The following is a 19,622-nucleotide window of genomic DNA, read 5'->3' on the forward strand; positions in this document are numbered from 1 at the left end:
GTCTTGCGCAGGAAAAAGCTCTGTGACACGGCAGGGTCCACTCATTCAGACTGCTCTTACTTCTTCATTTTTCAGAATACAAGCCTGAAACATTTTCCGAAGACTGTTGACATCTAGTGAAAGGCATAGAAACTGCATTTTGAGTCCTAAGTCAATGGATACTGTATTGGCATTGAATAGAAAACTACAAAACCAAAAAAATAACTATTTCCTGAATAGATTTTTCTCAGGTTTTTGCCTGCCAAATCAGTTCTGTTATACTCACAGACACTATTTTAACAGTTTTGGAAACTTTAGAGTGTTTTCTATTCAAATCTACCAGTTATATGCATATCATATATTCTTGGCCCGAGATGCAGGCAGTTTAATTTGGGCATACATTTCATCCAAAATTCCGAATGCTGCCCCCTACCCTAGAGAAGTTAACAGGCAGTGTTGTTTTTTTGGGACGCGTGAATCACAATGTGAGTCATGTGTCCAAAGGGGGAACTACCAGTCCCCTAGGTCCCTTTGGTAAATATGCACATTTATGTTCTTCACATGCCTGTCTGTAAAAGGAAAAAATATATGTTAGTAATGGTTGACAGTTACTCCAAATGGACAGAAGTTTTCCCCACATCAAGTGATATATGAAGAAGTTTATTGCTGTTGTTGTGTTGTTTGTTTGTTTTTGTCTTGCTTCAATACAAATCTCACCAGATTGGGTCTGCAGGATGGTCGGGATTCCCTGACCCTGTAACTCTGCGGTGGGATCGTCAAGATGATAGGGGAGTATAAGCCAATTTGGGGGGAAAAAATGTGTTTCAACTGTGTGTTGTTATTCTCTTTGACATTTGTCTTAGAAATCTGTATTAAGAATATTGGTATTAGTAATAATTTATAATACTGTACAGTAAATCATTTGTCTGGATTTCCTGAATCAGAAATGCTCTAAACTAAACTGTTGTTCTGGTCTGCCCTTTCTCAAGGTTATGGTGAAGGTGACCACAGATGGTATCCAGACGCATGGAAGGGATAATTTGACCAAGAACAGTGTGAACCTCAACCTCCCCTAACCGGCTGAAGTAATGGCGTTCGCTGTGGTCCTTCACCACTTCTTTCGTGAGACCTGAGTCCGAGCCAGCAACCTGTACACAGCATCCAGTTGAAGCTACCAACTGCCTCTCAGGAGTGCGACATGAGTCCACGTGGAGTGAGCATGGAGAGAGATCCCATCCAAACTTCTCTCATGCTGCTGGTGTACTGGTAGGAAAATGGACAAGACATAATGGACTGTACAGGGTGAAATTAGGTGAAAGACATTATCAAGGACCATCCACTTTGAACATGTGCCATTGGGAGGACGAACTGAAACACTATCGGATGAAGAAACACCAGAAGGATGAGTGTCGGGAGCGAGGGGGTTGGTCAACCATGCCGGAACTGATTTAGGCTTATCCCCCCAAAAAATATTTTGAGTATCAAGTTGATTGTGGAGGTCTGCACACTGCGAAATGTATAGTAATTTAGACTAAGAATGCATTGAGATTCATAGTAATTTAGACTAAGAATGCATTGAGATACCAATCTGTCATGATGAGAAAAGTTCATGCTAGAAATATAAGATTAATACACTGTATGTCAATGTAAATGTACATTCTGCCAGTATCAGTGTGTGCTAAGTTGAGGGTCTTAAATTAAAGTGATAGATCCAATGTGAAGCACTAAGGACCATCACTCTAAATTTGGGTTGGATAATTTATCAAAAGTTCTAATTATTAGTAACATAAGGTATTGCTATGAGACTCAAAATGGAGTTCAGGTGCATCTTGTTTCCGTTGATCATCCTTGAGATGTTTCTAAAACTTGATTAGAATCCTCCTGTGGTAAATTCAATTGATTGGACATGATTTGGAAAGGCACACACCTGTCTATATAAGGTCCCACAGCTGACAGTGTATGTCAGAGCAAAATCCAAACCATGAGGTTGAAGGAATTGTCTGTAGAGCTCAGAAACAGGATTGCGTCAGATCTGGGGAAGGGTACCAAAACATTTATGCAGCATTGAAGGTCCCCAAGAACACAGTGGCCTTCTTCATTCTTAAATGGAAGAAGTTTGGAACCACCAAGATTCTTCCTAAAGCAGACTGCCCGGACAAACTGCGCAATTGGAGGAGAAGGGCCTTGGTCAGGGAGGTGACCAATGACCGAAAGGTCACTGACAGAGCTCCAGAGTTCCTCTGTGGGGATGGGAGAACCTTCCAGAAGGACAACCATCTTTGCTGCATTCCACCAATCAGGCCTTTATGGTGACCAGACGGACGCCACTCCTCAGTAAAAGGAGTTTGCCAAAAGGCACCCAAAGGATGAAACCAAGATTGAACTCTTTGGCATGAATGCCAAGCTTCATGTCTGGAGGAAACCTGGCACCATCCCTACGGTGACGCATGGTGGTGGCAGCATGATGCTGTGGGGATGTTTTTCAGTGGCAGGGACTGGGAGACTAGTCAGGATCGAGGGAAAGATGAATGGAACAAAGTACAGAGAGATCCTTGATGAAAACCTGCTCCAGAGCGCTTAGGACCTCAGGCTGGGGTGAAGGTTCACCTTCCAAAAGAACAACAACCCTAAACACACAGCCAAGACAATACAGGAGGGGCTTCAGGACAAGTGTCTGAATGTCCTTGAGTGGCCCAACCAGACCCGGGACTTGAACTCAATCGAACATCTCTGGAGAGACCTGAAAATATCTGTGCAGCTATGCTCCCCATCCAACCTGACAGAGCTTGAGAGGATCTGCAGAAAAGGTGTGCCAAGCTTGTAGTGTCATACCTAAGAAGACTCAAGGCTGTAATCTCTGCCATATGTACTTCAACAAAGTACTGAGTAAATGGTCTAAATACTATTGTACATGTGATATTTCAGTTTTTTAAATTTGATAAATTATAACACTGATCTTCTCTTAGCAACAAGTGATGAGGTTATCGCTGAAATCCTTGTCCTGAATGTTAAGACTCATTCATATTTTAGACCTTTAAAAGGAGAGTAGGAGCGTTATCAAAGTTGTTTGCTGAGTTACCATGGGGTTCTGTGATGTGTACCTCACTTGAATGATGTATTGGTCAACAGCCAACCTTCCAGATAAGGATCAGAGGGGACTCTGTAGTCTACTCTGTATGGACAATAACAGCCACTAAGATGAGCATGTCTCTTTCAGTGTTGGGATATGTGTATTATTTCTAGGTCCATCCCAGTGAAAAATAACTGGTTGAAAATACAGAATTTGTTTAAATGACGTCATTAGTTTCTGGTTGTAATGACGTCATGTCAACCAAGTTTGCCTGCTGCTTGTTAAGTGCATACTAATGATTGAATTACTGTGCTTGCTTTGTGATACCACTGGCTGGCGATATTTCAAAAATATTCAATTAATCAATGACAGCATTTGAGATTGTGAGAATAAATACCACATATGAGAACACTACATGATTAAAATAACGAAATAAATCTTTAATAAGTCTAGTTGAATTTGTACATAAATTACATACACTTTAGTTGACCTATTCTTGTTACCATTTACACAAATCAAATTATTATTTTAACATTCATACAAAAGTTATGAGTTTGCAGTGACAACATGGCAAAATATTGTTCAGTATTATATAGAGCAAGGAAAAGAGAATAGTTTTGGTAAGTCACTCTTCTTGCAAAATGGTTGAAAAACCTCCCTAAAAGAACTGGGAGACCATGAAGATGCACAATATTGTGAATTGATCTGTGGTTTCTGGTGCAGTATATACTATTTCCTTTCAATAAAATAACATCATAGCGGGATAGATGCACCTTTGGCTTTGAAAGAGAAAATCAATTGAAACCCTCTAAAGACATTTTCTCTTGACTGAGCAGGTTGGGTGTAGTAAGACCACTTGAGGGAATTAGGAGCACATTTCTACCAGAAAGCATACTTTTCTTTATACCTGCATCTTCAAAACAATCCATCACGAGGGCATTTTATTAAATCAAAAACAATATAGAAATTCAATAAATAAGGAACTGATATAAACAAACATAATTTAGAGCATACCATACATACAATTTTACATCACTTATAAAATTTACTTTAAAAAGGATCATTCTGTTTAAGCTGAATGTTTCCAGACCAGACACAGTGATTCATGTCACTAAGAACCGTTTGACGTGCCTCTAACTTCATGAAAGCAGAACGCTAGTGTTTTCACAGGAGAATTTGCAGAAGTCAGAATTGAGAAATCAAGCCATTTGTTGAGACCACCTTTGATGGTTGCTAAAATTAGCTACCTGCAACTTCAATAAGACTACACAAAAAGCCTTTGAGTCCACTCCATTTGTATAGCTTTAGGGTTCGATTAAACCTGAATCACAATAGTTCAGAGCGATAGCACAATTGAAATGTAAAGGTCATTTCCGATTGAGCCGACATTTGCATTCTTTACCAAGAATGCAGACTCCGTGAACGCTGGAACATTGCCTTTAAAAATGTAAATTGCGCTATAGCGCTGAACATCCGCGATACGGATTGAATCGAGCCCTTAATCAACACAAGAGGGAATTGAAACTATCAATGAATCTGGTTTATACCTCAGTTACAGCCTAAAACCCCATATGGATGTTTTGTTCTTTACTTTGGATAGAAGGTATTCTAAATTAAAGAGTGTTTCTGTTGGTTGAAAGTGCATATTGTAAGGTCCTTAGCTAAGTTCCAGAAGTGCAAGGGTAGAGGGGTGGCCAGGTATTTGAGTTCAGTCCTATTCTATTCAGCACTGACAAACTGCAAACAATATAGGACTGGCCCACACACAACCATTTAAATACACAGTAAACTATGTTTATCAATATCATTCATTTAACAGCATCAATAAATTGTGAATTTTTAACAAAGAATACCTACGTATGAAAAGGGAATAATGGCTCAAAGGATGTGTGAACTGTCTACTGAAGTAGAGCCAAAATTAGTCAGAACCGCTTAAATTGTAATATTAGAACAGCCGAGTTTAATTCAAGGAACGCTTACTGTACAGATACTATTCCAAACAATCAATAAAAATACTGTGAACATTTTATATACATCTCCGAGGCATTTAAACCTCTAAATAGACGAATATTTAAGCACATACAAAGTATGCAAAACATTAAATAGTTGAGCTCTTTCCTTAATATTATCTATTTAAAACAAAGCTAGCAAGTTGTGCTACTGTAGTCCTGATATGATACATGCAAAAAATTCATTTGAGGTAAGAAAAGAAGGGGATACCTAAAATATACAGGTAGAATACAGAAACACTTGCTATTGGGATGTGTTTTCAGCAAAGCTCTGGTTTTCAAAGCTGGTCAACAGAGGAGGCTTTCACTGATCGAGAGTTGTTCACTTGGCAACACATACTGTATGTATGCTATTGAAGTTTGAAACAAAATCAGTGGGTTAGAAAACAGCCATTGAGTAAAATCGAAGATTGATGCTACAATGTACTATATATACACACTTGTGTTGTACTATACTGTTGCCAGAAGAAACGGCCTGAGTATGTTAGTACTGTATACTGTAGGTCAGAGGGACATGTAGGGTACAAGTGCGCTCTAAAAAGGTGTAGGATCCATAAAGGAGCGTCCTCTTTTAGCAACCTGTGCTATTTCAACGCGGTGACTGAAAATGATACGGGTACATGAGAAATCTGAAACATTCTGAAGCTTGGTGGTTCAAATCACTTCAAAACAGGCTCTTTCCAAGATAACAGTGCAACCTATTCCCATCTTATTTGTTACAATGTTGTTAATGTACTGGGATAGAGAGTCTGGGACGTCATGCAGCCAGGTGTTGTAGACATTATAACTTTATCTTAAGTCAATCTGCTGAATTCCTTTATATTGTTCAGCAACAGCTTCATAGTCAGTCTACTCCTTATGTCATCATGACCTCATCCATTGAAAATAATGGATTTGTTCAGTATGAACACGTTTCTCCAGAGAGTGACTGGGTGTGGGCCATATTCTCGTCTCTCCCCTAGCCCAAGTGTTATTGAGTTGGGCGAGGCCCTCTCCCCATCCCTAGCAGTTGCTGCTGTTCCTGAACTCTCCGTTCTCAGTGATCTGGAGTTTGCTGGGGTTGGTGGGGGAGATGCCGTTACGGGTCTGCATGCTGTAGCGCTCCTTCAGCTGGGTCAGAGCGCTCATCAGGCGGGCGTTGGCCGAGTCCAGAGAGGCGATGCGTTTCTCCTGCAGAGTGAGGAGGAAGGGGGATGGAGGAAGAAGGACCGAGGGACGAAGAGGAGGGTTAGTATTGTTACACATCCTCACACAATCCAATGAGTCCTTCATCATATTGCTGATAAACTGTAGCACCTCAGGAGACCAACAGGACCTCATCGAAAACAAGTAGCCACTATTGTGAACTGAAAGGGACTGTTTCTCAAGAACAGAGACATATTGTCCACATACAGTCCATAGTGTACTTGTCACAGTAATTCCAGTGACTGGTTTGTTTGCAAGGAGCTAGACTTTCATTTTCAATCTGAGGTCGTTGACATTTTCTTAACACCAGAGGGCGCCGTCCACTTCAAGACCTTAGACTGACAGAGTAAAGCTGTGAATACAGTATTTCAGTAAATACAGTATATTCACAGTTGCGGAACTGTAATTGCTGATACAGCCAACACATCTCTCGTGTACACTAAGCGCTCACCTGGGCTTCAATGATCTTCTGTTTTGAGTCCACTATCGATTGCATATCCGAATGATCTTTCTTCAGTTCCTCCTCAACAGACATCAGCCTGAAACAGTAACAAAGATATGTTTGTACTGGTGGCTGGTGAAAGCTGGAGTTGTTGACTGATTGGTCTTTTATTATAGTGATGTTAAAAATATTACATTTAACTTTGACGCATAGCACTGACAAAACAACAAATAAGACATTAAAAATAGCTTGTACAAAACGTACACAAAACCAGGACTAAATTACATAGTTCATAGTGTGTTAGTGTAGGCAGAGAACAGTGGAGGCTGGTGAAGGGAGGACGGCTCATTGCAGTGGCTGGAAACGTTCCATTTATTCCATTACAGCTAGAGCTGGCACAATTACTGTATAACCGTGAAACCGATGGTTATGGATGAATACCGTCCCAAAAATAATTTGATAAAAAAAGTCTGGTCAATTACCGCCATCAGACTGTTTAATAGTCACCACTAGCCGGCCAGTACCCTGGACTTTAGTCACTGTTACTAGCTGGCCAGTCCCCTGAACTTTAGTCACTGTTACTAGCCGGCCAGTACCCTGGACTTTAGTCACTGTTACTAGCCGGCCAGTCCCCTGAACTTTAGTCACTGTTACTAGCCGGCCAGTACCCTGGACTTTAGTCACTGTTACTAGCCGGCCAGTACCCTGAACTTTAGTCACTGTTACTAGCCGGCCAGTACCCTGAACTTTAGTCACTGTTACTAGCCGGCCAGTACCCTAAACTTTAGTCACTGTTACTAGCCGGCCAGTACCCTGAACTTTAGTCACTGTTACTAGCCGGCCAGTACCCTGAACTTTAGTCACTGTTACTAGCCGGCCAGTACCCTGAACTTTAGTCACTGTTACTAGCCGGCTACCACCTGGTACTCAACCCGGCACTTTAGAGACTACTGTCCTTCGTACATAGTCATTGAACACTGGTCACTTGAATAATGTTTGCATACTGTACTGTTTTACCCACTTCATATGTATTGTCACGTTCCTGACCTGTTTTCTGTTAGTTTGTGTATGTGTTAGTTGGTCAGGACGTGAGTTTGGGTGGGCAGTCTATGTTTTCTGTTTCTATGTTGGTTAATGGGTACCTAATATGGTTCTCAATTAGAGGCAGGTGGTTTTCATCTCCTCTGATTGAGAATCATATTAAGGTAGGTGGTGTCACATTGTTTGTTTGTGGGTGGTTGTCTCCTGTGTCAGTGTCTGTCTATGTTGCACCATACGGGACTGTTTCGGTTTGTTTGTTCATTTTGTTTGTTCGGTTTTTATGTAGTCATTTCCCTGTTCGTGCGTTCTTCGTGTTACATGTAAGTTCTTACGTCCAGGTCTGTCTACATCGTTTGTTGTTTTGTTAGTTATATCAAGTATAGTTCGTTTTCGTCTTCGTCTGTTTTGTTTAATAAATTATCATGTCTTATCACAACGCTGCGCCTTGGTTCAATCCATGCTCCTCCTCTTCGGATGAAGAGGAAGAGGAGAACCGTTACATGTATATACTGTATTCTAGTCACGGCTCATCCTATATAACTACTGCTGTACACACCTTTTCCATTCATATAATGTCGCACTATACATATATATTTATATTCCGGACACTGACATTGCATGTTGTAATATTTCTATATTTCTTAATTCCTTTCTTGATTTTTTGGGGGATTTGCGTATATTGTTTTGTACTGTTAGGTACTACTGCACTGTTGGAGCTAGGAACATAAGCATTTCGTTACACCCCAATCAAAATCAGCAAAATATGTGGAAGCAACCAATACAATTTCATTCTAAAGTCCATTACCGTCACCCTAATTACAGCCAATACAACAAGGCAATAAACCTGTCCTACGATTTGAAGTGACACCAGCCTCCAGTGGTAGAGGACTCCTCACCTGGTGATGATGCTCTTCATCTGGAGCTCCTTGTCGTCCTGCTGCCGGCGCAGGCGCTCCTCCGTGTCCTCCAGGCGTGCCTGGTACTCCAGCAGCATTGTCTGGGTCTGCTCGTCCTGGCCCTTCAGGTGACACTCATACTCCTCCAGCTTCTTGGCTGACAGACGCAGCTTGTCCTGCAGGATGGCGATCTCCTGCTGGTACTGGACACAGGACAGAGTCGGACGTGGCGAGTCAGTGACAGTACACACACTCGTGCACGTACGTACATGCCCAAACGCACGCGAACACACCTGTCATTTTCAAAGCTGCGCCCATTCAGTGGGCTTTAACCCAGTTTGTGGTTCTGTTCGGTATGCTCCTGTTTTTCTTGTAATATAATATATAATGATATAATATAAACTGGGTGGTTCGACCCCTGAATGCTGATTGGCTGACAGCAGTGGTATATCAGAACGTACACCATGGATATAGCACCTCGTTTATTTTTACTGCTCTAATTTCATTGGTAACCACTTCATAATAGCAATAAGGCACCTCGGGGGTGTGTGCTATATGGCCAATATGCCACACGGCAAAGGGCTGTGTCCAGGCACTCTGCGTTGCATTATGCCTAAGAACAGCCCTTAGCCGTGGTATATTGGCCATATACCACACCTCCTCGGACCTTATTGCTTAAATATATGCCAGAATATAATAAGATGCCATTTAGCAGACGCTTTTATCCAAAGCGACTTAAAGTCATGCGTGCATACATTTCTTTTAATGTATGGGTGGTCCTGGGAATCGAACCCATTATCCTGGCGTTGCAAGCGCCATACCCTACCTACTGAGCTACAGAGGGCCACTGTACTCAACTGCTGACAGAACAGTGGTGTTACCATCCACCCTTGTCTGTGGACTAACAAGTGTAATGTACAGTGTATGCTAATGAAAGTCTGTGGATGACAATTCAGGTTCACAATCAAGTCACACTAAAAGCATTGTATTTGGGACAAATCATTCACTAAACCCTAAACTTCAACTAAATCTTTTAATAAATAATGTGGAAATTGAGCAAGTTGAGGAGACTAAACTGCTTGGAATAACCCTGGATTGTAAACTGTCATGGACAAAACATATTGATATAACAGTAGCTAGGATGGGCAGAAGTCTGTCCATAATAAAGCGCTGCTCTGCATTCTTAACAACACTATCAACAAGGCAGGTCCTACAGGCCCTAGTTTTGTCGCATCTGGACAACTGTTCAGTCATGTCGTCAGGTGCCACAAAGAGGGACTTTGTGCAACACGGCTGGCCATTGGATGTACACAGGGAGCTAACATTAATAATATGCATGTCAATCTCTCGTGGCTCAAAGTGGAGGAGAGATTGACTTCATCACTATTTGTATTTGTGAGAGGTATTGACATGTTGAATGCACCGAGCTGTCAGTCTGAACTACTGGCACACAGCTCGGAGAGACCCATGCATACCCCACAAGACATGCCACCAGAGGTCTTTTCACAGTCCCCAAGTCCAGAACAGACTATGGGAGGCGCACAAGACTATGTAGAGCCATGACTACATGAAACTCTATTCCACATCAAGTAACTCATGCCAGCATTAAAATTTGATTTGAAAAAAAGACAAAAATATACCTTACGGAACAGCGGGGACCGGGAAGCAACACAAACATAGACACATGCATACAAACACACGATAACATACACACATGTACACATAGATTTTGTGTTATTGATATGTGGCAGTAGAGGGCACAGACGTAATATGTTGTGAAATCTGTTATGAATGTATTGTAATGTATTTAAAATGTATAACTGCCTTAATTTTGCTGCCTTGGCAGCAGCTAATGGGGATCCATAATAAACACAAACACAGCTCCTAGTCATGCTGTGAAAAGCCGACTGGGTTCAAATGCAGGATCCTGCAAAGCTTTTGGGTACATTTCTGCTGTCTCTAGAACAGGGCTCCGGGCAGCCGAGCGGAAATGGAGGAAAACTCGCCTCCCTGCGGACCTGGCATCCTTTCACTCCCTCCTCTCTACATTCTCCTCTTCTGTCTCTGCTGCTAAAGCCAATTTCTACCACTCTAAATTCCAAGCATCTGCCTCTAACCCTAGGAAGCTCTTTGCCACCTTCTCCTCCCTCCTGAATCCTCCTCCCCCTCCTCCCCCCTCCTCCCTCTCTGCTGATGACTTCGTCAACCATTTTGAAAAGAAGGTCGACGACATCCGATCCTCGTTTGCTAAGTCAAATGACACCGCTGGTTCTGCTCACACTGCCCTACCCTGTGCTTTGACCTCTTTCTCCCCTCTCTCTCCAGATGAAATCTCGCGTCTTGTGACGGCCGGCCGCCCAACAACCTGCCCGCTTGACCCTATCCCCTCCTCTCTCCTCCAGACCATTTCCGGAGACCTTCTCCCTTACCTCACCTCGCTCATCAACTCATCCTTGACCGCTGGCTACGTCCCTTCCGTCTTCAAGAGAGCGAGAGTTGCACCCCTTCTGAAAAAACCTACACTCGATCCCTCCGATGTCAACAACTACAGACCAGTATCCCTTCTTTCTTTTCTCTCCAAAACTCTTGAACGTGCCGTCCTTGGCCAGCTCTCCTGCTATCTCTCTCAGAATGACCTTCTTGATCCAAATCAGTCAGGTTTCAAGACTAGTCATTCAACTGAGACTGCTCTTCTCTGTGTCACGGAGGCGCTCCGCACTGCTAAAGCTAACTCTCTCTCCTCTGCTCTCATCCTTCTAGACCTATCGGCTGCCTTTGATACTGTGAACCATCAGATCCTCCTCTCCACCCTCTCCGAGCTGGGCATCTCCGGCGCGGCCCACGCTTGGATTGCGTCCTACCTGACAGGTCGCTCCTACCAGGTGGCGTGGCGAGAATCTGTCTCCGCACCACGTGCTCTCACCACTGGTGTCCCCCAGGGCTCTGTTCTAGGCCCTCTCCTATTCTCGCTATACACCAAGTCACTTGGCTCTGTCATATCCTCACATGGTCTCTCCTATCATTGCTATGCAGACGACACACAATTAATCTTCTCCTTTCCCCCCTCTGATAACCAGGTGGTGAATCGCATCTCTGCATGTCTGGCAGACATATCAGTGTGGATGACGGATCACCACCTCAAGCTGAACCTCGGCAAGACGGAGCTGCTCTTCCTCCCGGGGAAGGACTGCCCGTTCCATGATCTCGCCATCACGGTTGACAACTCCATTGTGTCCTCCTCCCAGAGTGCTAAGAACCTTGGCGTGATCCTGGACAACACCCTGTCGTTCTCAACTAACATCAAGGCGGTGACCCGTTCCTGTAGGTTCATGCTCTACAACATTCGCAGAGTACGACCCTGCCTCACGCAGGAAGCGGCGCAGGTCCTAATCCAGGCACTTGTCATCTCCCGTCTGGATTACTGCAACTCGCTGTTGGCTGGGCTCCCTGCCTGTGCCATTAAACCCCTACAACTCATCCAGAACGCCGCAGCCCGTCTGGTGTTCAACTTTCCCAAGTTCTCTCACGTCACCCCGCTCCTCCGCTCTCTCCACTGGCTTCCAGTTGAAGCTCGCATCCGCTACAAGACCATGGTGCTTGCCTACGGAGCTGTGAGGGGAACGGCACCTCCGTACCTTCAGGCTCTGATCAGGCCCTACACCCAAACAAGGGCACTGCGTTCATCCACCTCTGGCCTGCTCGCCTCCCTACCTCTGAGGAAGTACAGTTCCCGCTCAGCCCAGTCAAAACTGTTCGCTGCTCTGGCACCCCAATGGTGGAACAAACTCCCTCACGACGCCAGGTCAGCGGAGTCAATCACCACCTTCCGGAGACACCTGAAACCCCACCTCTTTAAGGAATACCTAGGATAGGATAAAGTAATCCTTCTAACCCCCCCACCCTTAAAAGAGTTAGATGCACTATTGTAAAGTGGTTGTTCCACTGGATATCATAAGGTGAATGCACCAATTTGTAAGTCGCTCTGGATAAGAGCGTCTGCTAAATGACTTAAATGTAAATGTCTAGGACATTTTGCAAGCAAGTGAATCCAAAACAAATATAAAAGAATACATCCCACAGCAGTAAACAAGCTGCACGATCAACCTCTTAAGTCAAATGGGATTTCAAATGTAGGGATTTTACTTCAACTTCGAATGACATTCACGACACTGCCCTTACTTAAGGTACGTGGCCACATAAAAACCGTACAGTACACTGAACTTGGTCTAAAACCAGAATGATGCCCCGTTTTTCAAATATTCTACTTTAGCATTTAGTACTACATTCTTTCTTTTTTAATACAAACCTATTAAAGAGTACAACTAACGATTTTATAAAGGGGATTTATTGGTCGTAATTGACCAACATAATAAACAGCGGTTTGATTCGTAAGTATCACCACTATCGCTTTAAAAGGACAGTGATTGGTTCTCCCTTTGGCAGACCTAACATCTTTGAAATAATCACTAAAACACCTCTTGAAAAGAAAAGTTGAAAACCATCTCGGAGTTGAAAACTATTCATTTGTGTGTGATGAAAATGTGTCAAGTGTCTTTGGCTTATAAGTGTGCGTGAGTGCAATATGTTGCTGGTGTATAATTCATTGGAGTAGCTAGGAGAATTGGCAGAGGGAGGGCACACTCTTGCCTTGTCACCACTGTGTCTTTTGAGATATGGCCTCTCTTGAGCTGCAGTACGAGCAGTTCAGCCTAACCCCATCTGTCTGCCTACATTTAAACAACGTCAGAATAGAGGCTAATTGAACTCGTATACAAAACTATAAATACACAACCAGTATATATCATGGGGCATCTCTCACACACAGAATAATTTTTCATACTACTTAAGCAGCATTTACCCTTCAATATTCACATGAATTCAAATCACGGACAGGCCTGCTAGTAGGGAGAGACACAGTGCCTTTGTTATGCCTTTGCTTTTGGCTCCTCAACACATTCACTTCCTTGTTGGCAATCAATAACAACCCTAGAATCACGTATTAATTGCTCACGTTAATCTTTTAGGACTTTCTGCTTCTCCTCTGAAGTAATAAAGATGATGTCTGTAAGTAGCTGTGCTGAACAATATTGTGATGTGGTGCTGTAGAAGATATTAGGTTTTTACAAGAGGCTAGACGTTAGTTACCTTTTCAGTTTGAGTGAGCTCCTCTTTGTTTCGAAGGTCTTCCCTGTGCTTGGTATCTGGGTCAACTCCCTCATGGTCTAAATACTGCACATTCATATTCAACAGCCAGGCAGCAGTGCGGTCCAGAGCATTGGGGTTCACAGGGGAGGGGGCCTGGTGGGACGAACACGAACACGCACACACATCACGCACACACACAGCCTTCTGGTAAGTAATGGGAAAGAAGCGCAGCAGGGTAAATGAATGCTGCACGATTACGATCACAAGCTACAATGAGAGGCCAGTGTCTACAGAGGAGTAGAGGAGAGCCAGTGTCTTCAGCTAGGAGGGTTTAGAGGAACAACTGAAGCAAGTGGGAAGGCACAGGGGGTGATTATTTTGCATTGCCCATCTGGAATTGTCTGTGACAAGATCATTACAGAATGATGAGAGCTTGGTCTCACGTCTCTAAAACCTCGATAAAGAAGATTTGAATCATTGATCCCCTCCCCGCTTCATTCTCGTATAACCCCTTCTACTCTGATTGAGACCTGGAGACGGCCACACACACCCACGGAGATCGAGCCCAAAATAGAGTAGGACACTTGTTTTGTTTTAATCGTAAATATTACCAACGGGGAGGGGGGGGGGCAAATTCTTGATCATTTTATAAGGAGGACTTATTCAGACCACGTACAAAAATTATTTAGTTGAGCGGAACAGGCATTTAATAACCACTTCGGTGTCCACAGTCACACAATTAATTCTGCTTGTCTAGTCTGTTAGCAGGCTCCAGCGCTGAGGCCTGTAGGGTAATGCCTGTGGCTCACTGCCCTGGGTGATTTGCTATTGGCTCAGCAAGGCTGAGTGTTATGATAGCTTATTGAGGCCAGTTGGGCTCTCCATACATACCCTCTCCACCCACCACTGTGACTGTGAGCTGGATACGTCCACTGAGGTCATATCCTGCCTGGCTCATCCCTCTAGGCCACAGATGAAGTTTGGCTGTGTGTATTATTCTGTAGTTCTGCCATTGGTTATTCCTCATCAGAATCTTAATATCTCTCTAGCCAGAATTTGGATTTATACTCGTGCTGCAGGTAGGATGTACTCGTGCTGCAGGTAGGAAATAAGATTCTGATGAGGAATAACTCTCCATAACCAAAGGATGAAGTCCAGAATAATACACACAGCCAAGCCCATTAGCTTTGCTAGCCTAACTTCAGTACATGCAATCCAAACTCTGGCTCGATAGATATTAAGTAGTTAGTCAACCAAGAGTTTATCTCTAATAAAAGTCAGCAGACACAGTGGCTGTCCAGGATAACAGTGAGACCACACACAGCCCCCCCCCCCTCACACACACATAGACGTGACATGCTCTACTCACTTTGTGCAGGGTGTGCTGCTTGGTCTCAGGACTGTCCCCTTTGGATGAGGACGACTGCTGTCTCAACCGGGTGCCGCCACTGGGCCCCCAGTCGGGAGATGATGACAACATGCTGCCGCTGGAGGGCCGCGGCCCAGGGTAGGCCGTCTGGAGCATGTTTGGCGGCGTCCTGCCCCTGGTGACGGGCGGAGGGGGCTGGTCTATCCTGCGCTGGGGACCGGAGCTGTTCTGCCGCGGGGGTTCCATGAGGGACAGCTGGCGGCGGGTCGTGAACTCCCCTGAGCGCCGCGCAAACTCCTCACTGCTGCTGCCTCCCCCGCTCCCGACTGCAACCCCTTGGGTGAGGAATACCCCCTGGTGCTTGGGGGCATCCTCTGTGTTGTTGCCCTGAGAGCTGTGAGAGCTGTGGCCCTCGGAGCCTGAATCGGCCAGGGGGCCCCGCGGGGACATGCTCATGGTCATGCCCGTGGCCATCTGGTAAACGGGGTTCTGGAATGAAAGCGGGGCGAGGAGCTGGGAGGGCCTCCCTGGACCTAGGGTGCTGCTCTCTGTGCTAGGGTTGGTGGGGGTCTGAACCATTCTCCTGAGGGTGGGTCCGGGGCCGGGGATAATGCCCTGAGGGGTGCGGGCGGCCCAGCCCCCTGGCCCAGGGGCGACGGGGGACTGGCATTCATTGAGGAGCATGTCGCTGGGGGAGGCAGGGCGGGGGCCAGGGGTACTCTCCAGGCTGCGGCTATCTTGCAGGTCCACCATTGATAGACTCTTGCTGCCATTGGGGAGCTGCACCTCAGCCTCGTTGGCCTCCGAGTAACTGGAGCTTCTGGCTGGAGACTGCTGGATGCCAGAGTTCCGCGTCACAAAGAATAGGTCCTTGTTCTCTGGGGTTGGCGACGGTAGCCTCGTAAAATCAACCAACCTGCACCAAGACAACATTGAAAAATTAGATACATTTTGTTTTGACCAGAGACACTGTAAAGATAATGTCCTTGTGGTTCCCAAAGAACTGTTAAAAAAAATAGCAGAATTGCAAAATCAACATCTATTAAAATAAATATTGAAAAGCTGTAATCCCCAGATCTCTGCAGGTTGTGTGTCATACGAAGCACAAATACCCAGAAAGCTCGCTGTCTATGACCATCTTGTGGAGAGGCAGGCCGGTGGAGAGGCTGCAGCCTGCCAGGGGGAGGGGAAGGGGGGGGGAGCCCATACGCTCCGTGGGGGTAGACACCTGGACCCCAGACGGGTTGGTCAGTGCTGAGTTCACGTCCCGCAGGATACGTGCCAGTGGACCAAGCTTAGAGGCTGTGCTCTGCAGGGACACAAAATAATAACATCAAGTATAGTTCTTTACAATTTCTCCCATGAACTTCCTATGAATTCATTATTTAGTAACATCTCTTTTCACATATAACATCTACATGGTGACAATAGACTGCTATCCTAGCAAAATGTGCATCTTTATGTCAAGCCCATTGAAAAGGACTGATTTCCGGTAGCTCTGCTCGCGGAAAGTAGAGAGTATCGTGACTTTGCCATTAGAGAGTAAATCAAAGTAGTGCGGTGTAATCCTGGTACCTGGTCCAGCTGAGAGACTGCCTCGGCCAGCAGGGAGTGCAGGGTGGAGAGCTCGCGGCCCAGGTCGATGTAACCCTCGAACCCTGCCGTGTTGGAAATGGTCTCTGGGTTGGAGATCTCCAGCAGGAAGCGCTGCATGTTTGTCCACTCGTGCTCCAGGAAGTGGTTCATAAAGGACATGTACTCCTCCTTGTTACCAAACCTGGACAGACAAAGAAACAAAAACCAAAACCAAAATGATGCTATTTTCATCAGATAAACACATATACACGTATATTTTCATGGATGCGCACACGTACGTACGCACGCACACACACACACACTCGTTCACACGCAATCGTAAACACACACACCCGCACTTACTTGGTGAAGTTCGCGAGGTTCTGTGTGACCTTGGCGATGAGCGTGAGGGTTCGCGCGGTGCGGTCGTCTGGGTACTCCTGCATCAGGTTGAAAAGCGACGGGGACATGACGGCCGGACACAGGAAGCGCAGGAACAGGGAGGCGCTGATCAGACGCTCACTGATGTCCGGCCGGCCCCGACTGCTGCACTCCTGCCTCCACGAGGCAAACACCTCCTTCAGCTCCCGCGGAAAAACACTGGTAGAGAAGGAAATGTTACCGCTAAATAAAATACCTTCCTTCCATGAATGCAGTACCACCATGTTGTTTTTGACTTGACCTTTTGCACAATTCACGCTTTCATTATTGATTCGATAATTGTGAAAGCTCTGAAAGCTGGACACTTGATAGTATAGTATGAGGGCTAATGCTAGCTACTTGCATTGGCAGGGGGGTTTTTGTATTTACCGGTAGGAGTCGATGATCTTGCAAAAGGCCAGCTCACAGCACATCTTCAGGTTGCTCTGGTGCTCAGGGAGGTCTCCTGAGGAACACTTCCCCGGGTCCACCTCACAGTTCTCGTCTGATTCGTACAGGGCCTTGATGAACTCGCCTAGAAGAGGGAGGGAGGGAGCACAGCACACAGGCCTGGGGTCAGCACTATGTCTAGGACTACAATCTACAGTACATATAGGCTTACAGTTATGGAGTAGCTTTAATGGAAAAATAAATTCAATTCAGATTCAATTTCTTTTGGCACTAAAATCCCTCCATATAGAGTACAGTTCTGCTAGTTGGAACACACTAATGCCATGCACACTGATAGAAAACCCACGTATTGTACTAAAAAAACTGCTGCTGCTATTTGTTATGACTGTTCATGGACCACTGGATCATTATAATGTGGTGAGTTAAATATCCTGTGACAAAACATGCAAAAAATATATATTTGTACATGGCCATAGACATCAGATCAGAGATTTAAATCACAGGTTTCTTACTTCTCGCCGCCCCGCAAATAGATTGAGGAATCATTTTCTCTGCAGAAGTGATTGTCTTTCACCAACGTCTTAAGTTTTGTTGATAGACGACTAAAGAAAGAGCCCAGAGTTCTCCGACAGGCTTCTTCTGTTCCCTTTTCATACATTCATACTTTCAAATCGGGCCAGTCAACCTTCAAGGACAGGCCGCCTTTCTGAATCATTCAACACGGCTTCAAACAAAGTCACTTTACAGAAAAACGATGAATTATTGATCTGAATAGAATTGAAGATCTACTGTGAAGATCTACTGTGAAGATCTACTGTGTGTGGAGAGATACTAGCCTGGACGTATGATACTTAATGTACAACCCATAGGCCTATTCCACGTGTTCATGGCTCCTTCGCTCTCTACTAAAAGCATTTCTCGCTCTACTGTAATGGCAGCACTCGCTTGTTTAGGGTGTGTGGGTGTTACTTACCTAGTGCGTCCTGCAGGTACTTCTGCCCCACCAGTTTAAGGTACTCCTCGATGGCTTTGGTGGCCAGAGTGTTCTCCCTGAAGATCAGGTGTTCGTTCTCCCCACAGCGATCCACTTCTGACATCATCAGGTCAGTCAGGAAGTCCTGAAAGAAAAATGGAACAGTGAGGCAGTGTTCCAATACTTTGAAAATCCTTCCTTCCCTGTGATCTTACCCCATTGAATAGATGATAGCAATGGATCCACCACATAGCTTTCACAAATCCTATAATGTCATCATAACAATTTCTCTCAAGGAAGGGAGGAAGACAGTATGCATTTGGAAAAGCATTGGAACAGGGAACCGGTGTCGCCTCGTCCCATGTTCATCTCCAAGAACTTGCAGACACAACATTGACAACACGATGAGCAGTCAAAGGCTGATCAGCGCCGTATCATGGAACTAGGCAACCAGCACCAGTGCTTTACCAAGGTGTGTTATGATCAAATCAGATTGTATTTCTTATATGTGCCGAATACAATGAAATGCTTACTTAACCAACAATGCAGTTTAGTATTTACTAAAATAAACTGAAGTAAAAAAAAAATTATAATAAGAAAAATAACAAATGTGGTAGTGATCTCTGTCGACAACTCCTGTGAAGAGACTTACTGTAGATTGGCTCATTTGCTTGCTATACACGCTATCAACGTGATCTGAAATGCAGCACGTGTACAGTCTCTACATAAATAAATAACAGTGTACTACTATTGCTGCACAGCCCAGGCCTGATGGTGAGCCTGATATATACTGAAAGCAGTGGGTTTGGAGAGAGAGTCAGTCGCAGGCAGCTCAGACAAAAGTGATGACTCACTCTTACTCTCTTATCGATTCTGGTCTAATGGATCAAGTGGTTCATCCCTCCCTTCCCCCCCCTCCCACACACAGTCACTCTCAGGCTGCGTCTTTCTTAGCCAGTCACACTCGCTCTCCATGAGCTCCTGTTATCTGCTCCAGCTCCGTCTGACTGCAGTTACTTCTATGGGAGGCCTGTGGGGGTAGGCTAGCGCTAGGCTATGCATGCTAATGAGGTGTCAAAGGGAACGTGCTATCGTCATCTTAAAGTC

General features: G+C 44.8%; 1 protein-coding gene across 3 annotated transcripts in view; it reads right to left on the reverse strand.

The window, feature by feature from the left end:
- Window positions 1–3,468: 3,468 nt before the first annotated feature.
- Window positions 3,469–19,622, reverse strand: part of LOC139545720 (disabled homolog 2-interacting protein-like) — a 93,821-nt gene continuing 77,667 nt past the window's right edge. For 2 of the 3 annotated variants that reach the window (XM_071353784.1, XM_071353786.1), the window contains 10 exons: window positions 18,516–18,660; window positions 17,522–17,666; window positions 17,075–17,311; window positions 16,712–16,913; window positions 16,249–16,445; window positions 15,137–16,052; window positions 13,768–13,920; window positions 8,623–8,825; window positions 6,695–6,782; window positions 3,469–6,228 (listed from right to left, as the gene is read on the reverse strand). In XM_071353784.1, the coding sequence (XP_071209885.1) occupies window positions 6,061–6,228; window positions 6,695–6,782; window positions 8,623–8,825; window positions 13,768–13,920; window positions 15,137–16,052; window positions 16,249–16,445; window positions 16,712–16,913; window positions 17,075–17,311; window positions 17,522–17,666; window positions 18,516–18,660 (2,454 nt within the window). In that variant the 3' untranslated portion in view covers window positions 3,469–6,060. The remainder of the gene's footprint in view (window positions 6,229–6,694; window positions 6,783–8,622; window positions 8,826–13,767; window positions 13,921–15,136; window positions 16,053–16,248; window positions 16,446–16,711; window positions 16,914–17,074; window positions 17,312–17,521; window positions 17,667–18,515; window positions 18,661–19,622) is intronic. The other variant, XM_071353785.1, reaches the window with a different exon arrangement.

Source organism: Salvelinus alpinus, chromosome 19 (genome assembly GCF_045679555.1).
Source record: "Salvelinus alpinus chromosome 19, SLU_Salpinus.1, whole genome shotgun sequence".
Lineage (NCBI taxonomy): Eukaryota > Metazoa > Chordata > Actinopteri > Salmoniformes > Salmonidae > Salvelinus > Salvelinus alpinus.